Source organism: Alnus glutinosa, chromosome 7, assembly GCF_958979055.1.
Source record: "Alnus glutinosa chromosome 7, dhAlnGlut1.1, whole genome shotgun sequence".
Classification (NCBI taxonomy): Eukaryota; Viridiplantae; Streptophyta; class Magnoliopsida; order Fagales; family Betulaceae; genus Alnus; species Alnus glutinosa.
This window is the reverse complement of record NC_084892.1, coordinates 14,700,755-14,724,359: the sequence shown is the minus strand read 5'-3', so window position 1 is coordinate 14,724,359 and position 23,605 is coordinate 14,700,755. Positions and strand designations below refer to the sequence as shown.

The 23,605-nt window shown below is 41.6% G+C and overlaps 1 protein-coding gene across 3 annotated transcripts in view; it reads right to left on the bottom strand.

The window, feature by feature from the left end:
• LOC133872255 (uncharacterized) overlaps positions 1-23,605 on the bottom strand; it is a 61,165-nt gene that overhangs the window by 5,643 nt on the left and 31,917 nt on the right. For all 3 annotated transcript variants that reach the window (XM_062309728.1, XM_062309727.1, XM_062309726.1), the window contains exons 6-7: positions 6,300-6,439; positions 6,168-6,203 (exon numbers count right to left, since the gene is read on the bottom strand). In XM_062309728.1, coding sequence (XP_062165712.1) covers positions 6,168-6,203; positions 6,300-6,439 — 176 coding nt within the window. The remainder of the gene's footprint in view (positions 1-6,167; positions 6,204-6,299; positions 6,440-23,605) is intronic.

Sequence of the window (23,605 nt, the reverse complement as noted above, 5' to 3'; positions counted from 1 at the left end):
TGGGAAAGGACCCCAAACATCACTATGGATAAGGTCAAAGCAGTGAGATGCCCAACTAGCATGCAAAGGAAAGGGAAGAATTTTACTTTTACCAAGTTTGCAAGAAGCACACTCAAGAGAGAAAGAAGAACTGTTTTTATTACCAAGTAAACCAGAGTTCTATACATGAGATAAAATCTGAGTATTGGGATGGCCCAAACGACGATGCCACACCATACTAAGAACGGAAACTTTATTACAAGCAAAAGACTTAATAGAAGAAATTGGAATAGGTAAAAATAGTGGAAACAAGCGCCCCACTTTAGGTCCCTTCACGATCTGCTCCCCCGTTACCTGGTCTTGCACAACACAACCATCACCAGAAAATTTAACATCACAATTGTTTTCAACTAATTGGCTAACCGAAATAAGATTTGTGGAAAGCTGAGGAGCAAGAAACACATCAGTGAACGTAGAAGAGGCATCTCCGACAGCAGCTATTGGCAGAGAACTGCCATTGGCAGTCTGAATAACAGAAGTACCAGCATAGGGCCGAACATGACGAAAAGCGGTGTGAGTAGGAGTCATGTGATTAGAAGCTGCCGAGCCCACATACCAGAGTTTAGGGGAATGTTTACCTTGAAACCCCATTGCTGATAAGGCTGAAATCAGAATCTGTTGCACCATTGCTGGAGTGCAATAATCTAGTGCAGGAGGGGTGGCAGGAGCAGCAGTAGTCGTGGCAAGAACTGAAGTCTCAAATGCTTGGGCTGGACGATTTGAGGGACGAATACGACATTCTTTGATAATGTGACCCTTCTTCTGGCAATAAGAGCAGAATTTTTTAGGACAATTAACAGCAATATGCCCAGATTCCTTGCAGCAGAAACACTGCAAGGTCCAAGAATGCATAGGCGGTCCGCGGCCTTGGGCAGAGAAGGCCACAGTTGCAGCCCCAGAACTGCCATGAGATTGCTCCAAAATAGCTTGAGTACTAAGACGTTCTTCTTCTCGAAGTAACTCACCAAAACAAACATCAAGAGAGGGAACCGGAGAGCGATTCAGTAAAGAGGAGCGAGCAGATTCATATTCTGGGCGAAGTTTCATAAGAAACTGATCACGCTGGGTAGTGGCGTGAAGAGTTTGAATAGCAGAAAGAGCAGCAGCAGGAACTTCCGCGGTAACTAAGGCAGCATATTCGTGCCAAAGTGTCAAAAAACCCGAGTAATAGTCTTGGATGGAAAGACTATTATGCTGAAACATGGCAATTGCATGTTCTAACTGAAAACGACGAGCATCATTATCTTGATGATAAACCTTCTTCAAATAAGCCCACATGGCTTGAGCAAAGCGATGAGGCCGCAAGTGAGTGACAATATGAGACTCCACTGAACCAAGAAGCCAGGACATGATACGTGCATCAAGCACAGCCCAGGACGGAGAAGACCCGTCAGCCTTAGATTTTTCAGAAGTGGACGATGAGTCAACATCCGTGCCATCAATATGACCCCAAAGCGCTTTGCTCTTGAGAAATAACTCAAACTGAAATGCCCAGGTAGCATAATTGGTGCCGGTAAACTTAACACACACAGGAGCTGAATCCATAGGGAAGAAAGAGAACCCGAAAAGAGAGACTTGCCGAGAAATCCACTGAGAGGGACAAACTGCACTGTTGCCCAGAGAAGTGCCGAGAAAACCACCGAGAATCAAACAGAGACTGCCGAAAACACCAACACAAGCTGCAGAAAACTGTTCCGAGAGACTGAGGCCGAGAAAATTGTGCCGAGAGTGCGCGGTGAGTACCCAGACTAGCGAAAGACCAAAAACCGAGAACCGAGAAGAAAAAAAAATCAGGAGAAGGAAAAATTTAGCAATTGGGCTCTGATACCATGGCAAAATATTATGTGAATGGCTCCCTTTAGCCTTGAGTTCTGTCTATTATAAAGGCTTTACACGAATGCTATACATGGAAAGAAAATAAAGTCCCGCATGATTCTAGCCCTATACATATAAACTATATTCGGTCAAATATATATATGCCAACTATACAAAATAAGAGATGGAGAAATAAGGAAAGAATCGGGGGCTGAAAAGTAAGGAAACAATGAACAATTATGGACAGCACAGCTGTCCATTGACATATAAGTGTAACCCTAATGAATAAAATGTCATGCTGAATAATATGGAAACCTAGAACTTTTGTTCATATCTTGGAGGTCACGGCTCCCTCGAAGTAGCCGTTGAAAATCACAACTCTCTCGAAGTAGCTCATATCCTTTTTCTTTGCTCTTTTTATTATTTGATTGCATCAAGTGGTATCATAGCAAAGGTAGATTATTTTCTACAACAATCTCCGATCCATATCATCACCATGTCTTTCCAATCTTTTTGGAATGAAGAGAAACAAGCAAGGCTAGAGAAGATGCGGTCAGAATTCCTTGTGTGGAAAGATGAATCTAGTAAACGAATGGAAGAGATCAGGAAAATAATTGAAAGTTTTTCTCCACCACGCACTTCTCCAACAAGCCAATCCTTGCCCAAAACGGGAGAGTTCAATGCAAGTTCTGTTGGTACGAATTTTATGCCCCATATAATCAATGTCAAGGCTGGCAAGGACATCACGATGCAGCCTGATTTTCATGAAGGTATTTCAAGCCCAGATGGTCGTATTCTCGGGGGAGGAGTTGCTGGACATCTTGTAGCAGCTAGTCCAGTGCCGTTTGGCATCGACAATAGGGTTCTACCTAGCTACCAGATTGAGCCGAAACCAAAGAAGATGAAGAATGGGTCTGACAGGCCAAGAGAGTTCCTGTCTCTCTATCCAAAAAGGGCTGAAAATATCAAGGGGGTGCTGAAACAGAATGTGAAGGAGAAGGAAAAGGGATGGAGAAAAGGTTGGAAGAGCCGAGCGTGATTTTTGCTTGTTCAGGAACAAAAAGAAGGAGATAGCACCAACAGCACCTTTAAAGGCAATTGATTTTGGGCTTTTAGTATTCTTTAAACCTGGTGATAAATTTACTGAGATAGTTGGAAGTCCGTACTACATGGCTCCTGAGGTTCTAAAACGGAAGTATAGTCAAGAAATAGATGTTTGGAGTGTTGGAGTAATCCTTTACATCCTCCTTTGTGGAGTTCCGCCTTTTTGGGTAAAAACTGAAGAAGGAGAATGCACATAGCCATATCTGGAGATCGTGGCCATATGCTATAGAGACATATCAAAAAGAATCTTATGGCTCTGTGCAAGGCTTGTGTTCAAGAAATTTGACCCGGCAGAAGCTACATGGGAAGATCAAGACATGGTCCAAGTTCAAGTTCCTGATTTCTTCCTTGGGGACAAGGAAGATTTAAGGAGAGAGGGATGATAGGTTCAGAATTTTAGGGCTTACGTGGCAGTACCGAATCCCCAAGACAGTACTGAATAAGGAGTAGAATCTCCATATATGTTGTAGCTAATAAGGAATGTTTATTTCCTTCTTAGTTAATTTTCCTACATGATGTAATGACGACTAGAACCCTAATGAATAAAATATCATGCTGAATATTATGAAAACCTAGAACCTTTGTTGGTATCTTGGATATCACGGCTTTCACGAAGTAGCCATTGGAGATCACGGCTCTCTCGAAGTAACCCATATCCTTTTTCTTTGTTCTTTTTATTATTTGATTGCATCACTAGTTCATTCAGATTTGTCGTAAAAATAGGAATCGGATAAAAACTATGCGTGACCTAGAGCCCCCACATCACAAATCAATTTAATTCCAAGATTTCTTTAGTATTTGCTTTTCCTTCATCTTATTTTACCCTGCTTCATATGTATTCATTAAGCAATGGATAATGCATTTTATGGTACCAATTAAATGCTCCACAAGCACCCGTGGTTTGGACCGGAATCAAATAGCCGCCTCGGTTTCAAAACGTATCATGGATGGTACCTACCTGTCTTTAATAAAAAAAACCCAGTTGATAATTCCGTCCACTTTCGGCATTCCACGTCACCCCGTTTAAAATGCTGACACCTGTCTCGAATCCTACGTGATGGTGTATCACAAGTGATACCTATGCTTTTACAACCATGTAAACAAAAAAATTATTAAAAAATTAACTTTTTTTATTAAAAGAAAAAAATAAGAGGAAAATATTGGGGAAGGCCGGCCACCCCATGGCCAAAATGGGGGTAGCCGAAACCACCCCCAAGTGCCTTCGTGGTGGGTCGGTCACCCCCGTTTGGCCTGGGAGTGCGTTCGGGCACCCTGACCCGCCGATCTGGGGGTGGCTCGGCTCTTGGGGGTGGTTAAGCCACCTCTCAAACAAAAAAAAAAATCATCTAGCTTTTCGGGAGTGGGTTCGGCCACCCCAGATCGGCCGGTAGCCCATGACCCTTGGAGGTGATTTGGCCAACCCTCAAAAAAAAAAAAAAAAAAAAATGTGAAATTGCTTTGGCCTTTTGGGGTTTCCCGAACCACCCCAAGGGCCATGAGGGTGGGGTGGTCTGGGTGGTTGAACCCACCACATGGCCCTTGGTTGAACCCAAGGGCCAACCCTCAAAAAAAAGAAAAAAAAAGGTTTGCTTTTGGCCTTTTGGGGGTGGTTTCGACCACCCCCAATATTTTCCTCCTAATTTTTTTCTTTAATAAAAAATGTAATTTTTTAATATTTTTTAATCTGCGTGGTAGTAAAAGCATGGGTATCACCTGTGATACACCGCCACGTAGGATTCGAAAAAGGTGTTAGCATTTTAAGCAGGGTGACGTGGACTGCTATTAAAAAAATGGACAGAATTCAGACGAAAGTATCTACGAAGTTTTTTTATTAAAGACAAGTATCATCCGTGACATTTTTTGAAACCGAGGCGGCTATTTGATTCCGGTCCAAACCACATGTACCTATGGAACATTTAACCCTAAAAGCTGTTACTCCTATAAAACCCCAATTACAAAACATAGAATGTAATCTATTCATCAAATGGCCATAAGTTCTCAAATATATCCTTATATTATCAGTGCTTCAAACTTTTTGTAAAGGACAGAAATTTCATGGTTGGGATAAAAAAAGAAAGAAATACTAGACTATTAACTTTTTTCTTCTCAGTAGCAAAACTTTTAATTGTTTGGAATCGACCCATTATATAAACAAACTTTAAAAATAAGAGACTCACTAGAAAGAGGAAGAAATATTATTCCTGCAACAAAAGAAAATGGCATATGGCAGTTCTTGTTGGCAAGTGGCCCTTCTCCACAAGGAGACATTGTTGAAGCTAGGGTTGGCAAAACGGGTTATCATGTCAGGTTCGGGTCTACCTGATTGACCTGCCAACCCGAAACCGACACGATTAGCTAAACATGTTGGGCGGGTCTTCCCGTCGGGTTGGCAAGTCAACCCATTTAACGAATCAGATTATAAACGGGTTGGCAGGTCAACCTGCAGGTTGACCCGTTTATAAGACCCGAACTCGTTAGCCTAAACCCAAACCATATAACTTCGTGTCGGATTCGCGAGTCATGTCAAAAACTGACAACCCTGGCTGAAGCAGCCATTTTCCAGGAGTGAAATAGTGTCACCCTATTCCGATTTCTACCCTTGGAACTACAAAAGTCAGTGACTTTGCAAATAGCTTATTGTTTTTATTCATTAGTTTGTAAAATACTAAATATATAATTCTTTTAATAACAAAAAAACACAAGTCAGGAACCGATAAAGGATTGAACCCTTGACTTAACCTTCCAACGCTTTTTTATGGGAAGAGAAGCCATTTAGTGTCAGCAGCACTTCTCACAAAAGGAATGGCTCAGAACTGCACTTTTTGGAGAAGTGCCAAATCAGTGTTCAAGCAGGAAGACACTCTTTTATCTAACAATGAGGCCCAGTAGTGATTTTGAGCAGTGGTCACCAAACACCAAAAAAAGGTAGGCTCCCATCCAGATTCACTTTTTACCCACTTAAAACCATCTAAAAAATGCGGGCCGGAGGGACGTAGACGTTTGCAGTAAGCCTCCAGCATCAAATGGCTGAACCTTATAAAACCAATTTCCATACTCTAGTTACACTTACTAGTCATCTTTTGATGAAATGATCATAAATACCATAGCAAATAAAACAGCAATTCAACATCAAAATATTTGTTTTCCAAGCAGCATTTCAGGAGCAAACAATTTTAAGAAGCAGATAGAGGGATGGTGATTATTCTTACATGTAATTGAGTGCGAATAAGTTCCAGCTTTGATTCCTGAAAAGGTTTTAGATCAGTAAGCAGTTACAAATATGCCACTTTAATCGTAGTTACAGGGCTACGATATATAGCATAATAAAAACAGAACCATACTTGGTCCTGAAGTGCTTCTTTAAGCTGGGAAATCAATGTAGCCCTAGTTGCTTCTGCACTCTCAAGTTGCTCAACACATTGTTTAAGCACATTTTCCTGATCTTGCAGCTCGTCCACTACAACAAGTTCCTGCTGATTTCCTGGTGTCATTACCGGCAAAAGGGGAAAAAGAATCAACTACCTTGGCAGTAAAACAATATAGAAGGCATAAAAATGTTAAATGGATTTATTGAACTAGGATATGGGAAAACTGAATTACATCTCCCTTCCAGCACGGTGTCATGGTCAACATCAATACTAGGAAAATAGTTGTTAATCTTCAAAGCCAATTAAATAGAAGGGTTAAATACGTTACAGCCTCTTGTGGTTTTAAATCCTTATTTTTTGCCCCCTGTGCTTTCATTTTTATCATAGGTGGTACCTATGCTATGGGAAAAGACGGAGATGGTACCTCCATCCATTTTTCTGTCCAAAACTAACGAATTTCCACATCAGCAACACGTAGCACCATTAAAATTGCGAAACGTAGCTGCACAATTTTTTTTTTTATTTTAAGGCTTTAAAAAAAAAAATAAATAAATAAAAAATAAAAAAATGTATGGGTTGCCGCCCACCCCCATGTTGACCAAAGAGCAGTTTTGGGGGTGGTTTCAGCCACCCCCAATTGGCCTGGGGGTGGTTCGGCCACCCCCAAGGGCCAAAACATCTTTTTTTTTCTTTTTCACTTTGGCCCTTGGGGGTGGCCGAACCACCCCCATGGGCCACGGACCGGCCGGTCTAGGGATGGTTTTGGCCACCCCCAAAACTGGCCTTGGCACCCCTACATTTTTTTTGTTTTTTTGAAAAAAAAAGCCTTAAAATTAAAAAATTAAAAATTAAAAACCACGATTTTTTCTTAATTTTTTTTAAAGCCTTAAAATTTAAAATATATATATGACAGCACGTGTCGCAATTTTAATGGTGTCACATGTCGTTAACGTGGAAATCCGTCAGTTTTGGACGGAAAAATGGACGGAAATACCGTCTCCCTCTTTTTCCATAGCATAGGTATCACCTGTGATAAAAACGAAAACACAGGGGACAAAAAATAAAGATTTGAAACCACATGGGGCAAAAGGGTATTTAACCCTAAATAGAAAGAGAGAAATTCTCAAAAAAGATACTGAATTGTGTGGGTGTGTCTATATATATATAAATGTGTGTGTGTGTGTGTGTGTGTGTGTGTGTGTGTGAGCCATAATAGCCATATTACATGCTCAAGTATAAGTGTTTCAAATGTGTATGCATCCTCAAAATATATACAATGTATACTTCTGGATGACAAACATTTCCACTCACACTGCGAGAAAAATGAAGCATTGCATATGATGTTTTTAGTTCAAAACATCTCACATAACAAAGAAGCACATTAAGGAAGCATTCCGAGGAATTTCTTTGGCCGGACAAAGAAATTCGCAGACACGCTTGTTGGGAACTTCAAACAATAGGCACTTCGAGACATCTTTTAACAATTCCTAATCCATGTCATGTTCCAGACAGGTACTTAAAAAATCTTAAAGTAACACTCGTAAATCGTGTAGATGTACTAATTAAAAAATCGTGCAGATGTACATGAGCAATTTATATTCTCAAGGGGATGACAGAGACTATGATTTTGATGTGTAAAATGGAGGAGAAGAATGTATGTCCAGCCCCAAATTAGTTGAAGAGAATCGCAGCAATTTGATTGGGATCAGGGCTTACTTGAGTTTAATTGAGTTGTATTTCCTAAACCTTCAGTAACATTTCTTCTTAGCATGAAATACAAATTACCTTTATATTCTATTGGTCCTCATGTTATATTTGAAAATCTAAATTCTACACCATACATAAGGATCCAATGTATAAATCCACCAAAACCATGACACAGTGCTTTATGTAAGAGGTTAAAAAGAAAAGGACAAATGTATTTTGGCCTAAAAATCAAAGGAAGTGAGCAGTATGAAAAATGATAAAATCCATTGAGAGCATAAATATCTAGGCAACATATGTCAAAATGCTTCGAAACAATCATGGCTCTCACAAAGGTACAATGATAACTCCTAATCGATCACAAACAATAAAACCAACATGAAAACAACATCATAATTACGCAATAGACACAGATTACACAAAACAATTTCAAAGTCGGCTTCAAGGACAAACTTGTCAACTGCAAACCGGCTAAACATGATGCGAAGACACTCAATCACCTAATCAAGACAAGGCACCTTGATGATAATTTGACATCAGTATTAGTAGATTACACGTGCAAATTTATTTCACTTCTGATACGTGGAAAGTTCTTTGAGAAAGACAACCGATGTGGAGTGGTGGCAATTGGTTTGGTTTCCCTTAACTATTCCAAAGCATGGGTTTATTTTGTGCTTGGCGATGAAAAACGCTCTGATGACTGGTGATTGGCAGCTTAGTTGGGGTTATCAAAGGGGAGACGACATGTATTTTTTGGAGATATGGTGTAGAAGACAGAGACTGTCTATTTTTCTGCTGTAGCTACAGTAAAAGAATTTGGTTGTCTATTATGCAGCTGTGTGGTTTGGAGAGGCCTCCTGTTTGCTGGGATGATGCGCTTCTTGAATGGGTGCAGAATTGGAGAAGGAAAGTGTCTAAAACTCATGTTTGTAGGCTGGCTTTGGGGCTACTGTATATCATATTTGGCGTAACAGGAATGATTTAAGGCATAGCAATCATCCTTCGTCTCCAGAGCATCTTCTGCAGAAAATTAAATGGGAATTTAGGTGTCATGTAACGGGGAAAGGCAAATTTAAAAGGACCAAGGGAAATGAGAGTATTTGCTGTAATTGGGGTCTTGGTTACCAGATCCTAGTATAAGATTAATTTGTTTGTTTAGTGAGTTGAGAGTAAATTAGTTTGTGAGACTTTGAAGCCTGTTTCAAAGTATGCTTTCTGCTGATTTTGCAGAATAGTAAAGAGGTACGTTTGTGGATCTAAAAGATACTCATTCATCAAAAAAACAAAAAATTATTTCAGTTGGAGAATTTTGACACTAGAGTCTTGACAGTTAAATTTCGGTTAGACAAAAAAAAAAGAAATAATTTTGGAAAAATTTCAACCACATAATACACAGGCTAGGACTACGGAATCAAATTGGTACGCCTGGTCATACCACTCTTTAACGTGGTACATAAATCAGGGAGAGTGAAACTGCTACAATACATAATTGTTTCAACAAAACTCATCCGGCTCTACATTCTTGAATTATAAGAACCCGCATCATTTTTTCTTTGTCATTATGGCATTTGCATGAGAAATTATCACACTGTAAAAAATAAAAATCAACTACAGCATTATTGATGGGGAAAACATATATACACTACAACACATTTTCTTGGTGTTGCGTGTCCATTTCTCTAGATCAAGGTAAGTAGATCAAAGTGTCTATGGACAAAGAAAATGATCACTAAACGTAATGTATTAAAAGCGTAGAAGGCGCAACCTAAGTAAACAAAAAATATACAAGAGATACACCTAGCTAGAAAAAAAAAAAAAAAAGCTTAAGAAAATTTAAAATATTTCAGTCAAATGCATGCTTCTAGAGGTAAAGTGTTTTAAAGAAAAATCCTTTAGATCCCCCATCGTCCGCTCACAGTCTTCAAAGCATCGATCATTTCTTCCCCTCCAAATACACTACATAAGGCACAACTGAACCTACTTCCATAAAACAACATCCCGAAACTTACCACATTGACCTTTCCAGCAAGCGAAAAGGTCTACCACTCAATTAGGTATAACCCAAGCTGACCCTACAAGGCTAAAAATGGTACTCCATAGGGCACTAGAAATCTCACAATAGAGTAAAATGTGGCCCACTAACGCCCCATTTCTTCTTACACATACAGCACTAATCAACCACAATGAGATGACGCCGTCTAAGATTATCTATGGTTAGGATCTTCCCAAAGCAGCCGTCGAAGCCAAGAACATCTCTCTCAAAGAGGCCTTATTCATTAAAATACACGGGGAACAAGGACATTTTAGTAAGATTTGACATCAAACAACCCTCTCTTGTAAGGAACCTAGCAAAACTTGCCTTAACTGCCCCGTCTGAATTTGAAGGAGTACAACAAAGTAAAGAACGAGGTAAAGAGATCCACCTCCAAATCATGAGCCACCCTGACAAAGTTAATATTCCACTGATGAGAGTCGCTCAAAAGCACCAAATAGTCAGCCATAGAGGCATCCTAATAACAAGCCAAATTGAACAAGTTTGGAAGAACTACCCTGAGGGCCTGATCCCCACACCACACTGTTGGGAATTATGCCCTAAAAATCCCAATGTTTTATCTTTGAATGACATTCCAATTTGCAATGAATAAAGCTATTATTCATTGGTCTATTTAATTGAGTATATGGCATATAATCCTTTTATATGCTTCTTGTATTATTTATATTGTGCATGTAAATGGTCCTTAGATTACATTGAATATAATCTATGGTGTGAGTAATGAGATTTTCACACAAGATCTTAGACTATAAACCTTGTAGTCTAAAACCCTATTGCTCGCAATTGGTAATGGAATTGGACATTCCATTTGTGAAGACTGTTACGCATCAATCATGATAATCTATCATGAAACTTCGGGTTGATGTGTAGGTGTAATGCACTGAATGGATCGTCATTCCAATGAAACTGTCAATAGGAATGACTTCGCTCACAAAATACTACTTATGATATTGATTATAAATCTTAAAATGATTATGGTCTCAGATGTTAAGTGGAGATCACCTTCATGCATTTAGGAGTGAGACATTTGCTTTCTCCATTTCTCAAAAAGGAATCTAAGTCCTTTATTTAAAAGAATAAGAAATTTCCCCTTGAGAAAGATTTTATGGATTGAATTATTCTTAGTCTCTGGCAGGACATTTTGGTAAAAGTTACTAAAATACTTATGTACATGATGAAAAGAGTTGTTTTCTAAAGTACGAGAATAATAAATAAAATCGGTTACTTAGGATAAAAAAGTGGAGAATTAAAGTGACAATATTATTGACTTTAACTCTGCTACGAAAAGTTTCATAGAGGAATCAGAAGTCAATGTTAAGAATTGTCTAAGGGATTATTTTTTATTTTTTTTTATAGGTAAGAAATCAATTATATATAAAAAGCGTAAGGCGCCCCTTAGTACACTGGTAGTATACAGGAAAAACACCTATCTAGAAATAGAACAGCGAGTGAGGAAGTCAGAAAAAGAAATATACAAAGGATGGACATAAGCCGAAGTCCAACAATACAAAGAGTGATAGAGCAAAGAAAGGATCTCTTCTAAGGATCTTTCCAAGTCTTCAAAACTCCTATTGTTTCTTTCCCACCAAAAAATACAAATAGGCGCCATTTTCCAAACAGTAGCACTCCTTGATCTACCAAATGACCACCAACATGCAAGCAAGTCAATAACCCGTCTAGGCATAACCTAAGAACATCCCGAAACGGCTGAAGAGAGAATTCCACAAGACAGAAGCCACGTCGCAGTGGAGAAGAAGATGATCCACAGTTTCCTCGGTCTTCTTACACATGCAGCATCGATTGATCACAACAACATCACGACGACATGTCGTTTCCTAAGGTTGTCCTGGGTGAGTATCTTACTGAGTGCCGCAGTCCACACAAAGAAAGCAGCCCTAGGAGGAGCTTGAGTACGCCAAACACTTTACTAGGGAAAGCGGATGCTGCCAGCGCTAGTTAAGGAGTAAAAAAAGGTCTTGACTTTGAAAACTCCTTTTTTGGAGGGGGCCCACCACAAACTGTCTTCATTGTCTCAGTTCACTTTGACTAAGTGAAGCAATTGAAAGAAAGAAGCAAAGACATCCACCTCCCAGTCATGAGCCTCCCTAATGAAGCTCACATTCCACTGGAGTGAGTCGCCCACCACCTCTAGATTATCCGCAACAACGGCATCCTTAAGACGTGCAATGCCGAATAAAGCTGGAAAAGCTTCTTTGAGGGTTGTGTCTCCACACCACAAATCATGCTAAAAACTGATCTCGGAGCCATCCCCCACGACAAATCTAGAGAAACAAGAAAACAAAATCCAGCCTTTCCTGATGTTTTTCCAAACCCCCACTCCAAAGGCACCTGATGGCTCGAGAGAGCACCAACCGCCCCTAAGGCTGCCATATTTAGAGTCCACCACAACTTTCCACCAACCATCTCGCTCAGACCCATAACGTCATAGCCATTTGCCTAGTAGGGCTTGATTGAAAGTCCTTAAGTTTCTGATACCCAATCCTCCCTCAGAGATCAAAGAGCAAACCTTATCCCATCTGACCAAGTGATATTTCAATTCTTCACCTATCCCTCCCCAAAGAAAGTCTCTTTGAAGCTTCTCAAAACGGTTGGCTACACGAATAGGAATGGAGAAGAGAGACAAGAAATACGTAGGGAAGTTGGAAAGTGTACTCTTGATGAGGGTAACCCTAGCACCCTTGGACAAATACAACCTTTGCCAACTAGCCAAACGACGCTCCATATTAACCACGATATCATCCCAAGTAGATGTAGCCTTGTGGCGCGCCCCAAGCGGCATGCCAAGATACTTCAAGGGAAGTGAGAAAGTCCCACAACCCAAGATAGAAGCCAACTCAGCAACATTGTCCACATTGCCAATAGGGACCAAGAGAGATTTAGCCAAATTAACCTTCAAACCAGAGACGGCTTCAAAACAAACTAGAAGAACACGCAAATAGCGAAGATGGTCAGGATTAGCCTCACAAAATACCAAGATGTCATCTGCAAACAACAAGTGAGAAATGTTGATCACGGTAGGCCTAGAACCCACCGAAAAGCCTGAGAGGCGACCACAATCAACAGCACCAGAGAGCATTTTGCTCAAAGCCTCCATGACAACTATAAACAGGATGGGAGAAAGAGGATCACCCTGTCTCAGCCCTCTAGGACTATTGAAGAAGCCAGCCAGCGAACCATTGACCAACACAGAGTGACGCGCCGAAGAGAATGAGAAATCCAAACACTTCCAGTTGACGTGGTCAAAAGCCTTCGTAATATCCAATTTGCAAAGAACCCCTGGGATACCAAACTTGATACGGCTATCCAAGCATTCACGGGCTATGAGAACCGAATCCAAAATATGTCTACCTTTGACAAAAGCGTTCTGAGGCACTGAAATAATCTTTCTCCAAAATATGGCTCATCCTATTAGCGAGAACTTTAGCAATGACCTTGTAAATACCACTCACAAGGCTGATGGGCCGAAAGTTTGCAAGATCGGTTGCCCCAGGGGATTTGGGGATTAATGCAATGAAAGAGGCATTGAGGCTTTTCACAAATTTGCTATGAGCATGAAAGTCTGTGAAGACCCCCATGATATCAGCTTTGAACACATCCCAGCAGTCTTGAAAAAAAGCCAAGGGGTAGCCATCAGGACCAGGAGCCTTGTCTCGGTTCATAGATTTTATCACCTCTAGAACCTCCCTTTCCTCAAAAGGAAGCTCCAACTGAGCGGCCTCCTCCGGGGATAAGGAGTTGAAAGCAATACCATCCAACTTGGGCCTCCAATTGTGTTGCTCAGAAAAAAGAGACTCATAGAATTGAACAATGTGGTCTCTGATGGCCTAATTATCAGAAGTGACTGAACCATTAACAGACAAGGATTCTATGGAGCTGGATCTTCTGTTCGAGTTAGCGATCTGATGAAAGAACTTATTGCATTTGTCGCCCGCTTTAAGCCAAAGGACCCTGGACTTTTGTCTCCAGCTGATTTCTTCTTGGAGAATAGTTCTTTCCAGCTCACTAGCAATCGAGTTTCTCCTCAAAAGATCCTCAGAGTCTAAGCCTCTCTCTACCTCAAGACTGTCAAGCGCGCGCAATTCTTCAAGAACCAATTTAAGGGATTCCACATTTCCAAACACCTGTTCGTTCCAAGATTTGAGATCAACCTTTAAAGCCTTCAATTTATGAGCAAGGACAAATCTAGGGGAGCCTTGAAAGGAGTAAGACTCCCACCAAAGCCGCACCTTTTTCCTCTCCACGAAGCCATCTTCTTGAAGCCACATATTCTCAAACTTAAAAGGTCTTTTCCTCCTAAGAATTCCTCCGCAAACGAGGAGGATGGGGAAGTCATCAGAGCACAAGCGGGGCAGCCTCTTCTAGATGAGACCAGGATATTTAGCTTCCCAATTCAGAGAGACTAGAGATCTATCAAGCCTAGACCAACAGGTGAGATTGGTCCAAGTGAACGACCCTCCTGCAAGGGGAAGATCCTGAGCTCATGCTCTAAGATAAGAGTCCGAGAATTCCATCATCGCGGAAGAAATACCCGCGGCTCCTGAACGCTCACAGGAAAAGCGGATGACATTGAAGTCGCCACCAATGCACCAAGGGAGATCCACAAACTGAGCAAACCAGCCAATTCATCCCATAAACTCCTACGAAGAGGATCGAGGTTAGGGCCATAAACCCTAGCAAAAGCCGAAGTGAAGTTATCTGCACAATTTCTAAAGCTGCAAGCCACGACGTATTCCCCCACGTGAGCCTCAAGTTTTTCCACAACCCTCCTATCGCACATCAATAAGATACCACCGGAAGCCCCGCTAGAAGGAAGATAGCACCAATCCGCAAACTGAGAACCCCACAAGCTTTTCACAATACGGTTAGAGATAAGATCTAATTTGGTTTCTTGCAAACAAATGATGTCAGCCTTCCACTGTCTGAGGAGGTTCTTGATTTTTAACCGCTTGCTTCTTTGATTTAGCCCTCTTAACATTCCAAGAGATCAACCTAGGATTCATGAGGAATCACTAAGAACCCTCCTCTAGTTCCTACCACGAGAGACACTGCCGCTGCGAGTATCGTCGTTGATAAAGCAAAAGAGGCCATTAATTTCTCTTACACCTTTTTTACCCACCTTCGAACTGGAGCACTTCCCTTGATCTTCATGCTTAGACAGCAAATTTGAAAACAGGGGCATAATATTGTGCTCAGAACCATCGCAAAAGAGGCCCACAGAGTACCAGGAATCCTCTAACATCGGCAAAAGCCAGTCCGGAGAGCTTCTCCCAGTCTTCCGCTTGGGCTTGGTTGGAGGGCAACAAGCCACAAGGGTGGGATAGACCTCAGTGGGGAAATCCAACTCTAATCCACCAGCCACCGAGGGGGGGGGGGGGGGGGGGGGGGGCTGCCTCCTCAGGGATCAGTGCAAGAGGGAGAGGGCCAGGGCCAGGAAGAGAAGAAGCAGCACCGAAGGACCCAAAGGGGAGAGGGAGAGCCATCAAAGGGAGAGGATCCCTGACCAAGGGTGGGGACCTGAGTTGTAACCTGAGAGACCCAGCCAACGGTGCCTCCAAGGGGGAGAAGAGGTGCTAAAGACGTGCCAAAGGGAAGACCACCGGAGAAGCAAGAGGCGGCAACACGGAGGGGGCCGGAGCTAAACAGGGAGCACAACTGACTGGGGACCCCGGACCGGAGGGAGGTTCTGGTGAAGGAATCTCCAGAGAAGAGCCATTTGAGTTTGGGAGAGAAGAGTCGGGCCAGGGTGACATGGGCACACGACCGGTAGGGGGCAGAGAAGATGAATCCAGAGAGGAAGAAGAAGCCCCTGGGTCGCAAGAAACATGGCCCGAACCAACCTTGGATTTAAAAACGAGCTTGGGCCGAAAGCTAGGGTGGACCAGAGGGGCTTTACCTTTAAGGTCAATAGCAGGCGCTGAACAGACTTGAGCCGGCGAGGGTCTTGAAGATTTGGGCCGGAAGAAACTGGAGCCCAGAGGAGCGAACCGAGACTTGGGCTTGGAGCGGTAAACGGGTTGCTTGGGCCCTCGACCCAACAGACCATCACCCAACTGGTCTAGAACCGAAAGGCATTGTCCAATATCTACGAGAAGACTTTCCAACGTTCTCCTGAGGCTGCGAAAATCGAGGTTGTCACCAAAATGTGACTTGCATGTTGAAGGCTTGCGTGGTGCAGAGGACGATGTAGGGGGGCTAGAGACAGCCGCTCTTTTCCTTAGGCCTGATGCCGGAGCATAGAGGAATGCCAGAGCCCTAGCTACCTTTGTCGGACCTGCCATCACCGAAGAGACTGACTTTGCCAAGGTCGTTTTAACCACCGCTTTCATCTGATCACCAAGACCCTTAGCCAGAGGACACGCCTAAACCTGAGAACCTTTCACTCCGGCTAAAGCGGGAGAAATGTGACGCTTAGGGGCCCTAGGAAAAGGGCAAGAGAGAGGACCAAGTGGCTCTTCCAGCTTCAGCTGCGAGGACCCCAGTACCTCGGCGTAACTCCTCTTCTCGGTATTAGACTCAGCTAGAGGTGCTCCAGGTGCACCCAACTGCTTCGAGGAGCTGGAAGTTCCAGTGTGGATAAGCCTGAAAGCTAAACGGAGTTCCAAACCGAATTTCTCCCATCCTTCGCCAAATTTCCCTTTCAGAACCATGATGGAGCCTCTCTTCCTTCTACCCTCATATTCTTCCATGGTCAAAAAATAACCATGTCTGTTAGAGCATTGCTGCGTAAGAATGCGAGGAAAACCACGAACTGATTGATTCCAGAAGACTCTAGAGTCTTGGACCGAAACTATCTCACCCAGAGACTTGATCAACCAAGCAGCCTCGTCTTTGTCCAGGAGAATGGACCTCGTCAAACCTTTGTCTTTCTCGCGGACCTCGATACCCGTAGCACCTCCCACCACCGAGAGAGCAAACTCCTTGGATTCTACTAGCCACCAACGCAAGGATCTCACCATGAAGAAGCAAAACAGAGGAACCAAGGGCAGAGGGAGAGAGAGAGAGAGAGAGAGAGAGAGAGAGAGAGAGAGAGAGAGAGAGAGGCTAGTTGACCTCCTTAGGCAGTACTCTTCGTTTTTTTCTAAGGGATTAATTGATTTAATAAAAAGGAAAAAACTTCATTTGTAACTCCTGATCTTTCACCACTTTTGAGATGAGGTACCCAAACTTTAAAACGTGTCAATTTAGGGTATCCATTTTTCAAATTTTTTCAATCTAAACCCTTCGTTAGAAATTTAAGTTAAATCCTATCAAAATTCCAAAATATCCATGTGTTTTATTTTTAAATTGTATTTTTGCAAATTCCTTTCAATTATGAATGACACCTAAATCCTTGCAATTTTTTTCTTTTTTTTTTTCTAAAAAAAATATGAGTATTTTCGAAATTTTAATAGAATTTAAAGAAAAATTCTAACAGATGATTGAAATTGAAAAAAAAATTAAAAGATGGACACCCCAAATTGACACGTTTTAAAGTTTGGGTACTTTATTTCCACAGTGATGAAAGATCAGGAGTTACAAGTGAAGTTTTTCCTAATAAAAAATATAAACTAGAGTACAATTACAATTATTTAGTGGAATCAATTATAATTAAATAGAAACTTGTGATAGTCAAGCCTATTTGAAACTAGTTTTTATTTTTTTCTTTGGGTCCCTCGCCAAGCTATTGTAAATTAACCAAACGGACTTTTTATTTATTGAACTACTTGTTTTTAATTATTAAAATATGGACTAGAGAGAAACAGTGCATGAGATGTGCTAGAGTCCCACATTGCTAAAATCTATCTTCTCTTTCTCTTTGCTAAGCCTATAAATAGAGAAGCATCAAATTCAATTCCATTACTTGAGTTCTTTAGTATTCACTAAGAAATGTTCTTGAGCACTCTCAAAAATAAGTTAAAATTTTGTGAGCAAGAAAAGAGCCTACACTCTTGGTTATCTTAGTCATTTGTGAAAAGACTGGAAGATTACATAATCTCAGAGGTTGCTTGTATTTTTATTGAAGAAGCAAGAAGAAAGCGTTGCCCAATAGCCACGGTGTGCCTGTACAACCGAGTAAGTGGTTCTTGCTTTTGCAGTTATTTTAAAATAACATAGTTCTTCACATGTTCTTCTCAAAGTCTGATCTTAAAATGAGAATTTTTTTTGGGTTAAATAACTTTGACCCTCCTGTGGTTTAAAGACTTAATTTTTTTTACCCCTTGTTATTAATTTCATATTGTAAATGATGCATCATTTATGGTTAAAGACAGAGATGATACATCCATTCAAATATTGAAGGAAGTCCACGTCACTAGCCTTAAAAAACCGACATGTGTCTGTAGCCTAATTAAAATAAAAACTAAAAATAATAGAAACTTTAGAAAAATTAAAAACTATAAAATTAAATAAAACAAAATAAAATAAAATAAAAACATTTTGAAAATAAATAAATAAAAAGAGGGGTGGCTCGAGCTACCCCCATGGCCAGTTTGGGGGGGAAGGGTTTGGCCATCCCGAAAAAGCAAAATGGGGGTGGTTTTGAGGGCAAAATCCTAAGACAATTTTTTTTTCTTTTTGGCTTTGTGGGGGAGGCCGAATCCACCCCCAGACCGGCCATGCCACCCCACTTTTTTCAAAAAGTTTTTATTTTTTTTATTTTTTTATTTTTAATTAGGCCTTAGCACGTGTCGTTTTTTAAGGCCAATGATGTGGACTTTCGTGATTTTTAGACAGAAGTACCATCTCTATCTTTAACCATAAACGAGGTACTATCTACGATATGAAATGAACCACAAGGGGCAAAAAATAAAGTCTTTAAACCACAAGGAGCAAAACAATATTTCACCCTTTTTTTTCCACTACGTAATCATATTTTTGCATTCCTAGTCCCAACACACATCATGCTAGAATCTAATTTTAGAGACATCACCGACCTCAAATCTAGTGTCTCTAGAGAACTACCGCTAGCCCCTCCTGATATTCTTCCAAAGGCCCACCTCATAACCTCATTAGAACACCACCCACCCCACCTGCTACCAAAATTTTAGTCCATTGCTGTTACGGACCTATGTGAGACGTAGGAAACGTGGGCAGGAAGCAAAAGAAGACCTAGCTAGGGTTCAAGGAAAAGATACAAGTGGCGGCTGAGTTGAGAAGGCTAGGAATAGAAAGGAAGGAAATCATCCTTTAAGGACAGTATTTCCTAATAATAAGGGATATTGATTCCCACTAGAATAGGGTATTGCTAAATAAGGGAATTTCTCTATAGAAAGAATTCCATAGAATAAGGGATTTGATTTCCTTCCTTTCTATTCCTAGCCTTCTCAACTCAGCCGCCACTTGTATCTTTTCGTTGAACCCTAGCTAGGTCTTCTTTTGCTTCCTGCCCACGTTTCCTACGTCTCACATAGGTCCGTAACAATTGCCACCCTCCACAAAGCTCCCTCTCATGAACATAACGCCAATGCAACTTCCCCAAAAGAGCTCAATTGAATAAAAGTAAATTACGAACCCCCAACTCTCCTTTTGAGATCGAAGAACAAACCTTAGACCAACTAAGCAAATATAATTTGAACTCTTCACCAGTACTATCCCACAAAAAGTCCCCCCGCAACTTTCTTTATGCGGATGGCAACACCAACCGGAAGGGGAAAAAGAGACAAGTAGGTAGGTAGATAAGATAAGTACTTTCAATCAAGGTAACCCTCCCACCCTTCGACAAAAACATACTCTTCCAGCCAGGCCAAATGATGTCCTATCTTTTCAATAATGCCATCACATATAGATTTGGCTTTAAATGAAGCTCTCAACGGAAGGCCTAGATATGTGTATAATATTCTGATTAAGCCTTAAACAGATAAACAAATGTATGGCTATGATGTTGTAATTTAACACTCGTTAGTTTAAGAATTCAGTTTCCGCTGCATAGTTGTTGTCTCTGATATATTAGGTACATATTATAGGATATGTACTATGAGTTGGCTTAGTGACTAATCGCCATGCCATTGTGATGATTCCATTTTGTATAATATAAAAATAAAATAAAAGATAGGTTGTCACACATTACCCTTGAATCTTGCTCAAACTCCACAAATTTCGAAACACACCCAGAATATTTATACCCTTCTAACGCCTTACATACATGCGGTGAACCCCTCTCTCCCAAGCCTAAAAAACCCCACCCCAATAGCTGCATCCCTCGAACTCACACCCCCTTTATCACCCTCATCACTATCCTCACCTACACCAACACTCGAATCAGAAACCAATTGATACTCACCATCAAAGTCGGTCACAACTCCACTCCCTGTTGAGCACCACTCCATGCCTTGCACATATAGTCTCTGGAGACCCAAGCAATGCAACCCCTTCACTAGCCATCCTCGTGCCCCCAAAGACACCATTGGCGCCCTCTAGTTTTTTTTTTATAAGTAATTGTAATTCAATTCATTAATAGCACAGAAAGGCGCAACCCTTATACACGGGAAGTATACAAGAGAGCCCCTAAATGGGACGAGAAGAGAATAAATTTAAAAAGTCTACATAAGTAAAATCATTCAAGCAATGATGGGACGCTATCCAAATATATAATAAATTAAGCAAACGCTTCCGTAACTCCACCATTGATGTCTCAACATCTTCAAAGAGCCGCACATTCCGTTCCCGCCAAATACACCACAATAAACATAATGGAGCTAACCACCAAGCTTCTTTAGCACGACCATACCCAACCGACACACCCCAACTAATCAACAACTCCAACACCATTCGTGGCATAACCCACTCTACCCCAAATAAGATAAGAATGTAACTCCAAAGATCACGGCCCTCTAGTTGAAACCCAGTCTTTCCCATTGTCATCTCCTTTCGCACAACAATAACACCCAAGGATCCAGACCCTATATTGGCAGCCTTTGGCTCAGTATCAGCCTTCGACATCGTCGTCTCCACCCTCTGGATAGTCCCTGCCATCTCGCCCAACACCCTCCCCTCGCTTTAGGCTGGACCGGCTGCTTTGACTGAGTCTGGCGACTATAAATTGTCATTGCCGAACTCCCAATTGGTTCCTGGTTGGCTTCAAGTATTTCTTTTCCCTTAGCCTTCCACAAGCCTAAAGCTTGCTCCTTCAAATGAGCCAATCCACTATTCTCTCCCTCTCCCGACAAAGCCACTTCATTGTTTGTTGGACCTTGCATTGGGCCTGCAGTAAGCACAGCCTCATCCCTCACTAGGCCCAAATCGATCAAACCCAACCACCTCACAACTTCCTCTCTAATCGATATCAGCTTCTTCAAATTTTCCAGCTGGAAGTTGCCTTCCACAAAACCGTTCTGCGTGAAATCTGCACCAATATACACCAGGCGATCTCCATCCACCAATTTCTTCTCCTTTTCCGCTCATCAAAATCGACAATGCTTGATCTTCGGGTGTTCCCGAATTGCCCCTGCTCGACGCACCTTTTTCTTGATCATGACCTTGCCCTACCAACATTGCCGCAAACGTTCAGCCTCCATGGTTCGCCGGCTTTGTCACCATCGTCTGCATAGTTTGTATCTTCCCACCTTTATTCCCCCCATCATCTGTCTTCGAACAGAATCTCTCTAACTTCCTCAATTGCACAAGAAAATTAGCCCATCCACTACGTTCTCTTCCGTTCAGTATAATCACAAAGGTCCGACAACCACCATTACCATATTTCGACAACTCCAAAAATCTTCCATAGGTATTACCTCGTTGTTGCAGAATATGCACCATAGAACCCACCCGGAATGTCCTGCAAAACTCACGCATCTCCCCACCCTGCCGCAATTCCTCCATCGCCCTCCTAAATCATCCTACACTCAATTTACTCAAGAACACTACTCTAAAAAGACTACTCCTCTCTGCTATTATTACGCCATCCCCTACACAAAACCCATAACAAAGCTCAAAACATTTAGCTTCTACATAGAAAATCCCACATAACCCATCAGAATTCTGATAATAGACCTACACGACACTAATCACGAGCCGCCCCTATCCTCACGCGCTACTCATGAGAGAGAGAGAGAGAGAGAGAGAGAGAGAGAGAGAGAGAGAGAGAGAGAGAGAGAGCGAGTGAGCGAAAAGAATCAAACCTGGCCTCTGTACCTTAACAACTACCAGCTCTCCAAAATGCAGGTGAGCTGCAAGACTTGAAGCAACAAAACATAACATTGAGCTTGAGTTTTCTCCAAACAAGCAGATCTTCTTAGTAAAAAAGAAAACAATTAGCTTAATGAAAAACTAACTCAATGTTACAACCAACATAAAGCAACCATCTGACACCCGTACTACATGAGTTATAAATAAATCACAAATCTCATTACCACAATCCTCAAACCATTCTCTTTTCAACTTCTTCCCATTATCACTCCCACTCTCACCGCTGCCACCAATCTCATCTTCATCATGGTAAATGTTGCTATTCTCCATAATTTTAGTTCTCTCTTAGAAATTTTATCAAACATTTCGAATGTAGACTAAAAATAAAACACAAGCAATGTAGACAATTACCAAAAGCATTAAGCTACAATGGTAAAAAGCAACACACAACAATCTAAACAATCAGAGCAACAAATAAGATCGGTTACTAAATAAACACATAACAAATGCTAATTATATTTATTAAAAAAAAAACTATTTTGTAGCAAGATCCAGTAGCAGCAGGAGAGGAGAAGACCATGGTGCATAAGAACAGTGACAGCACCAACAACAAAACCTTTTACTACCGCTACCCTTCCTCTTCTTCAAAGATCACTGCCGCCTCAAAACCCCACAAAAATAAACCCAAAGGCAACAGCTCCAGAGATCTCACCCATTCAAATTCAACCCTCTACAACCCCAACCACTCACTCATCAACTCAGACCTCGACACACTCTTCACCTCTGGCAGGGTCACGTGCATGACTATCCTCAAGGATTGGCCACGTGCCTAAGCCACGGCGTTGCCTTTATCCAGTTCGTCTTCCTGGGCGACCCGCACTCAATGGTGTGCCAGATGCATCACAAGGTCCTCATGGGCACACCCTCTCCACCTCCACTGCTGGAAATAGCAGTCACTTACCCAAGTCCATCCACATGATGCGTCTACAAGGACAGGTTATGTTGCTTTGATTGCTTATCAAAGCAACAGATAACATCCATTACTAGTGCTTGTGGAAAAGCAAAAATAATGGCCACAACTCAAAAAACAAGGTATCTGAACCAAAAATTACAATAATCCTTCAGCTGCTGCACTCCATGCTATACCACATGTGTTCCTCTACTCCAAGTTGTGGGTCTGGAGGATCCTGGAGCTCAGGCACATCAGCCTAGAGTAATGTGGTCAGTCAGATCATAGTTCCAGTTGGCACATGCAGCACGCATGTTGAAATTCCATTCAAATTAACATCTGCTTTAGACAGAAGGGGGCATTGCAACAAATTCTCAATTTAGTGAGCCAATTGAGCCAAGATTAGACAGGGGATTGCAAATGGAGTGGTAATTTGATGGAGGAAAATCA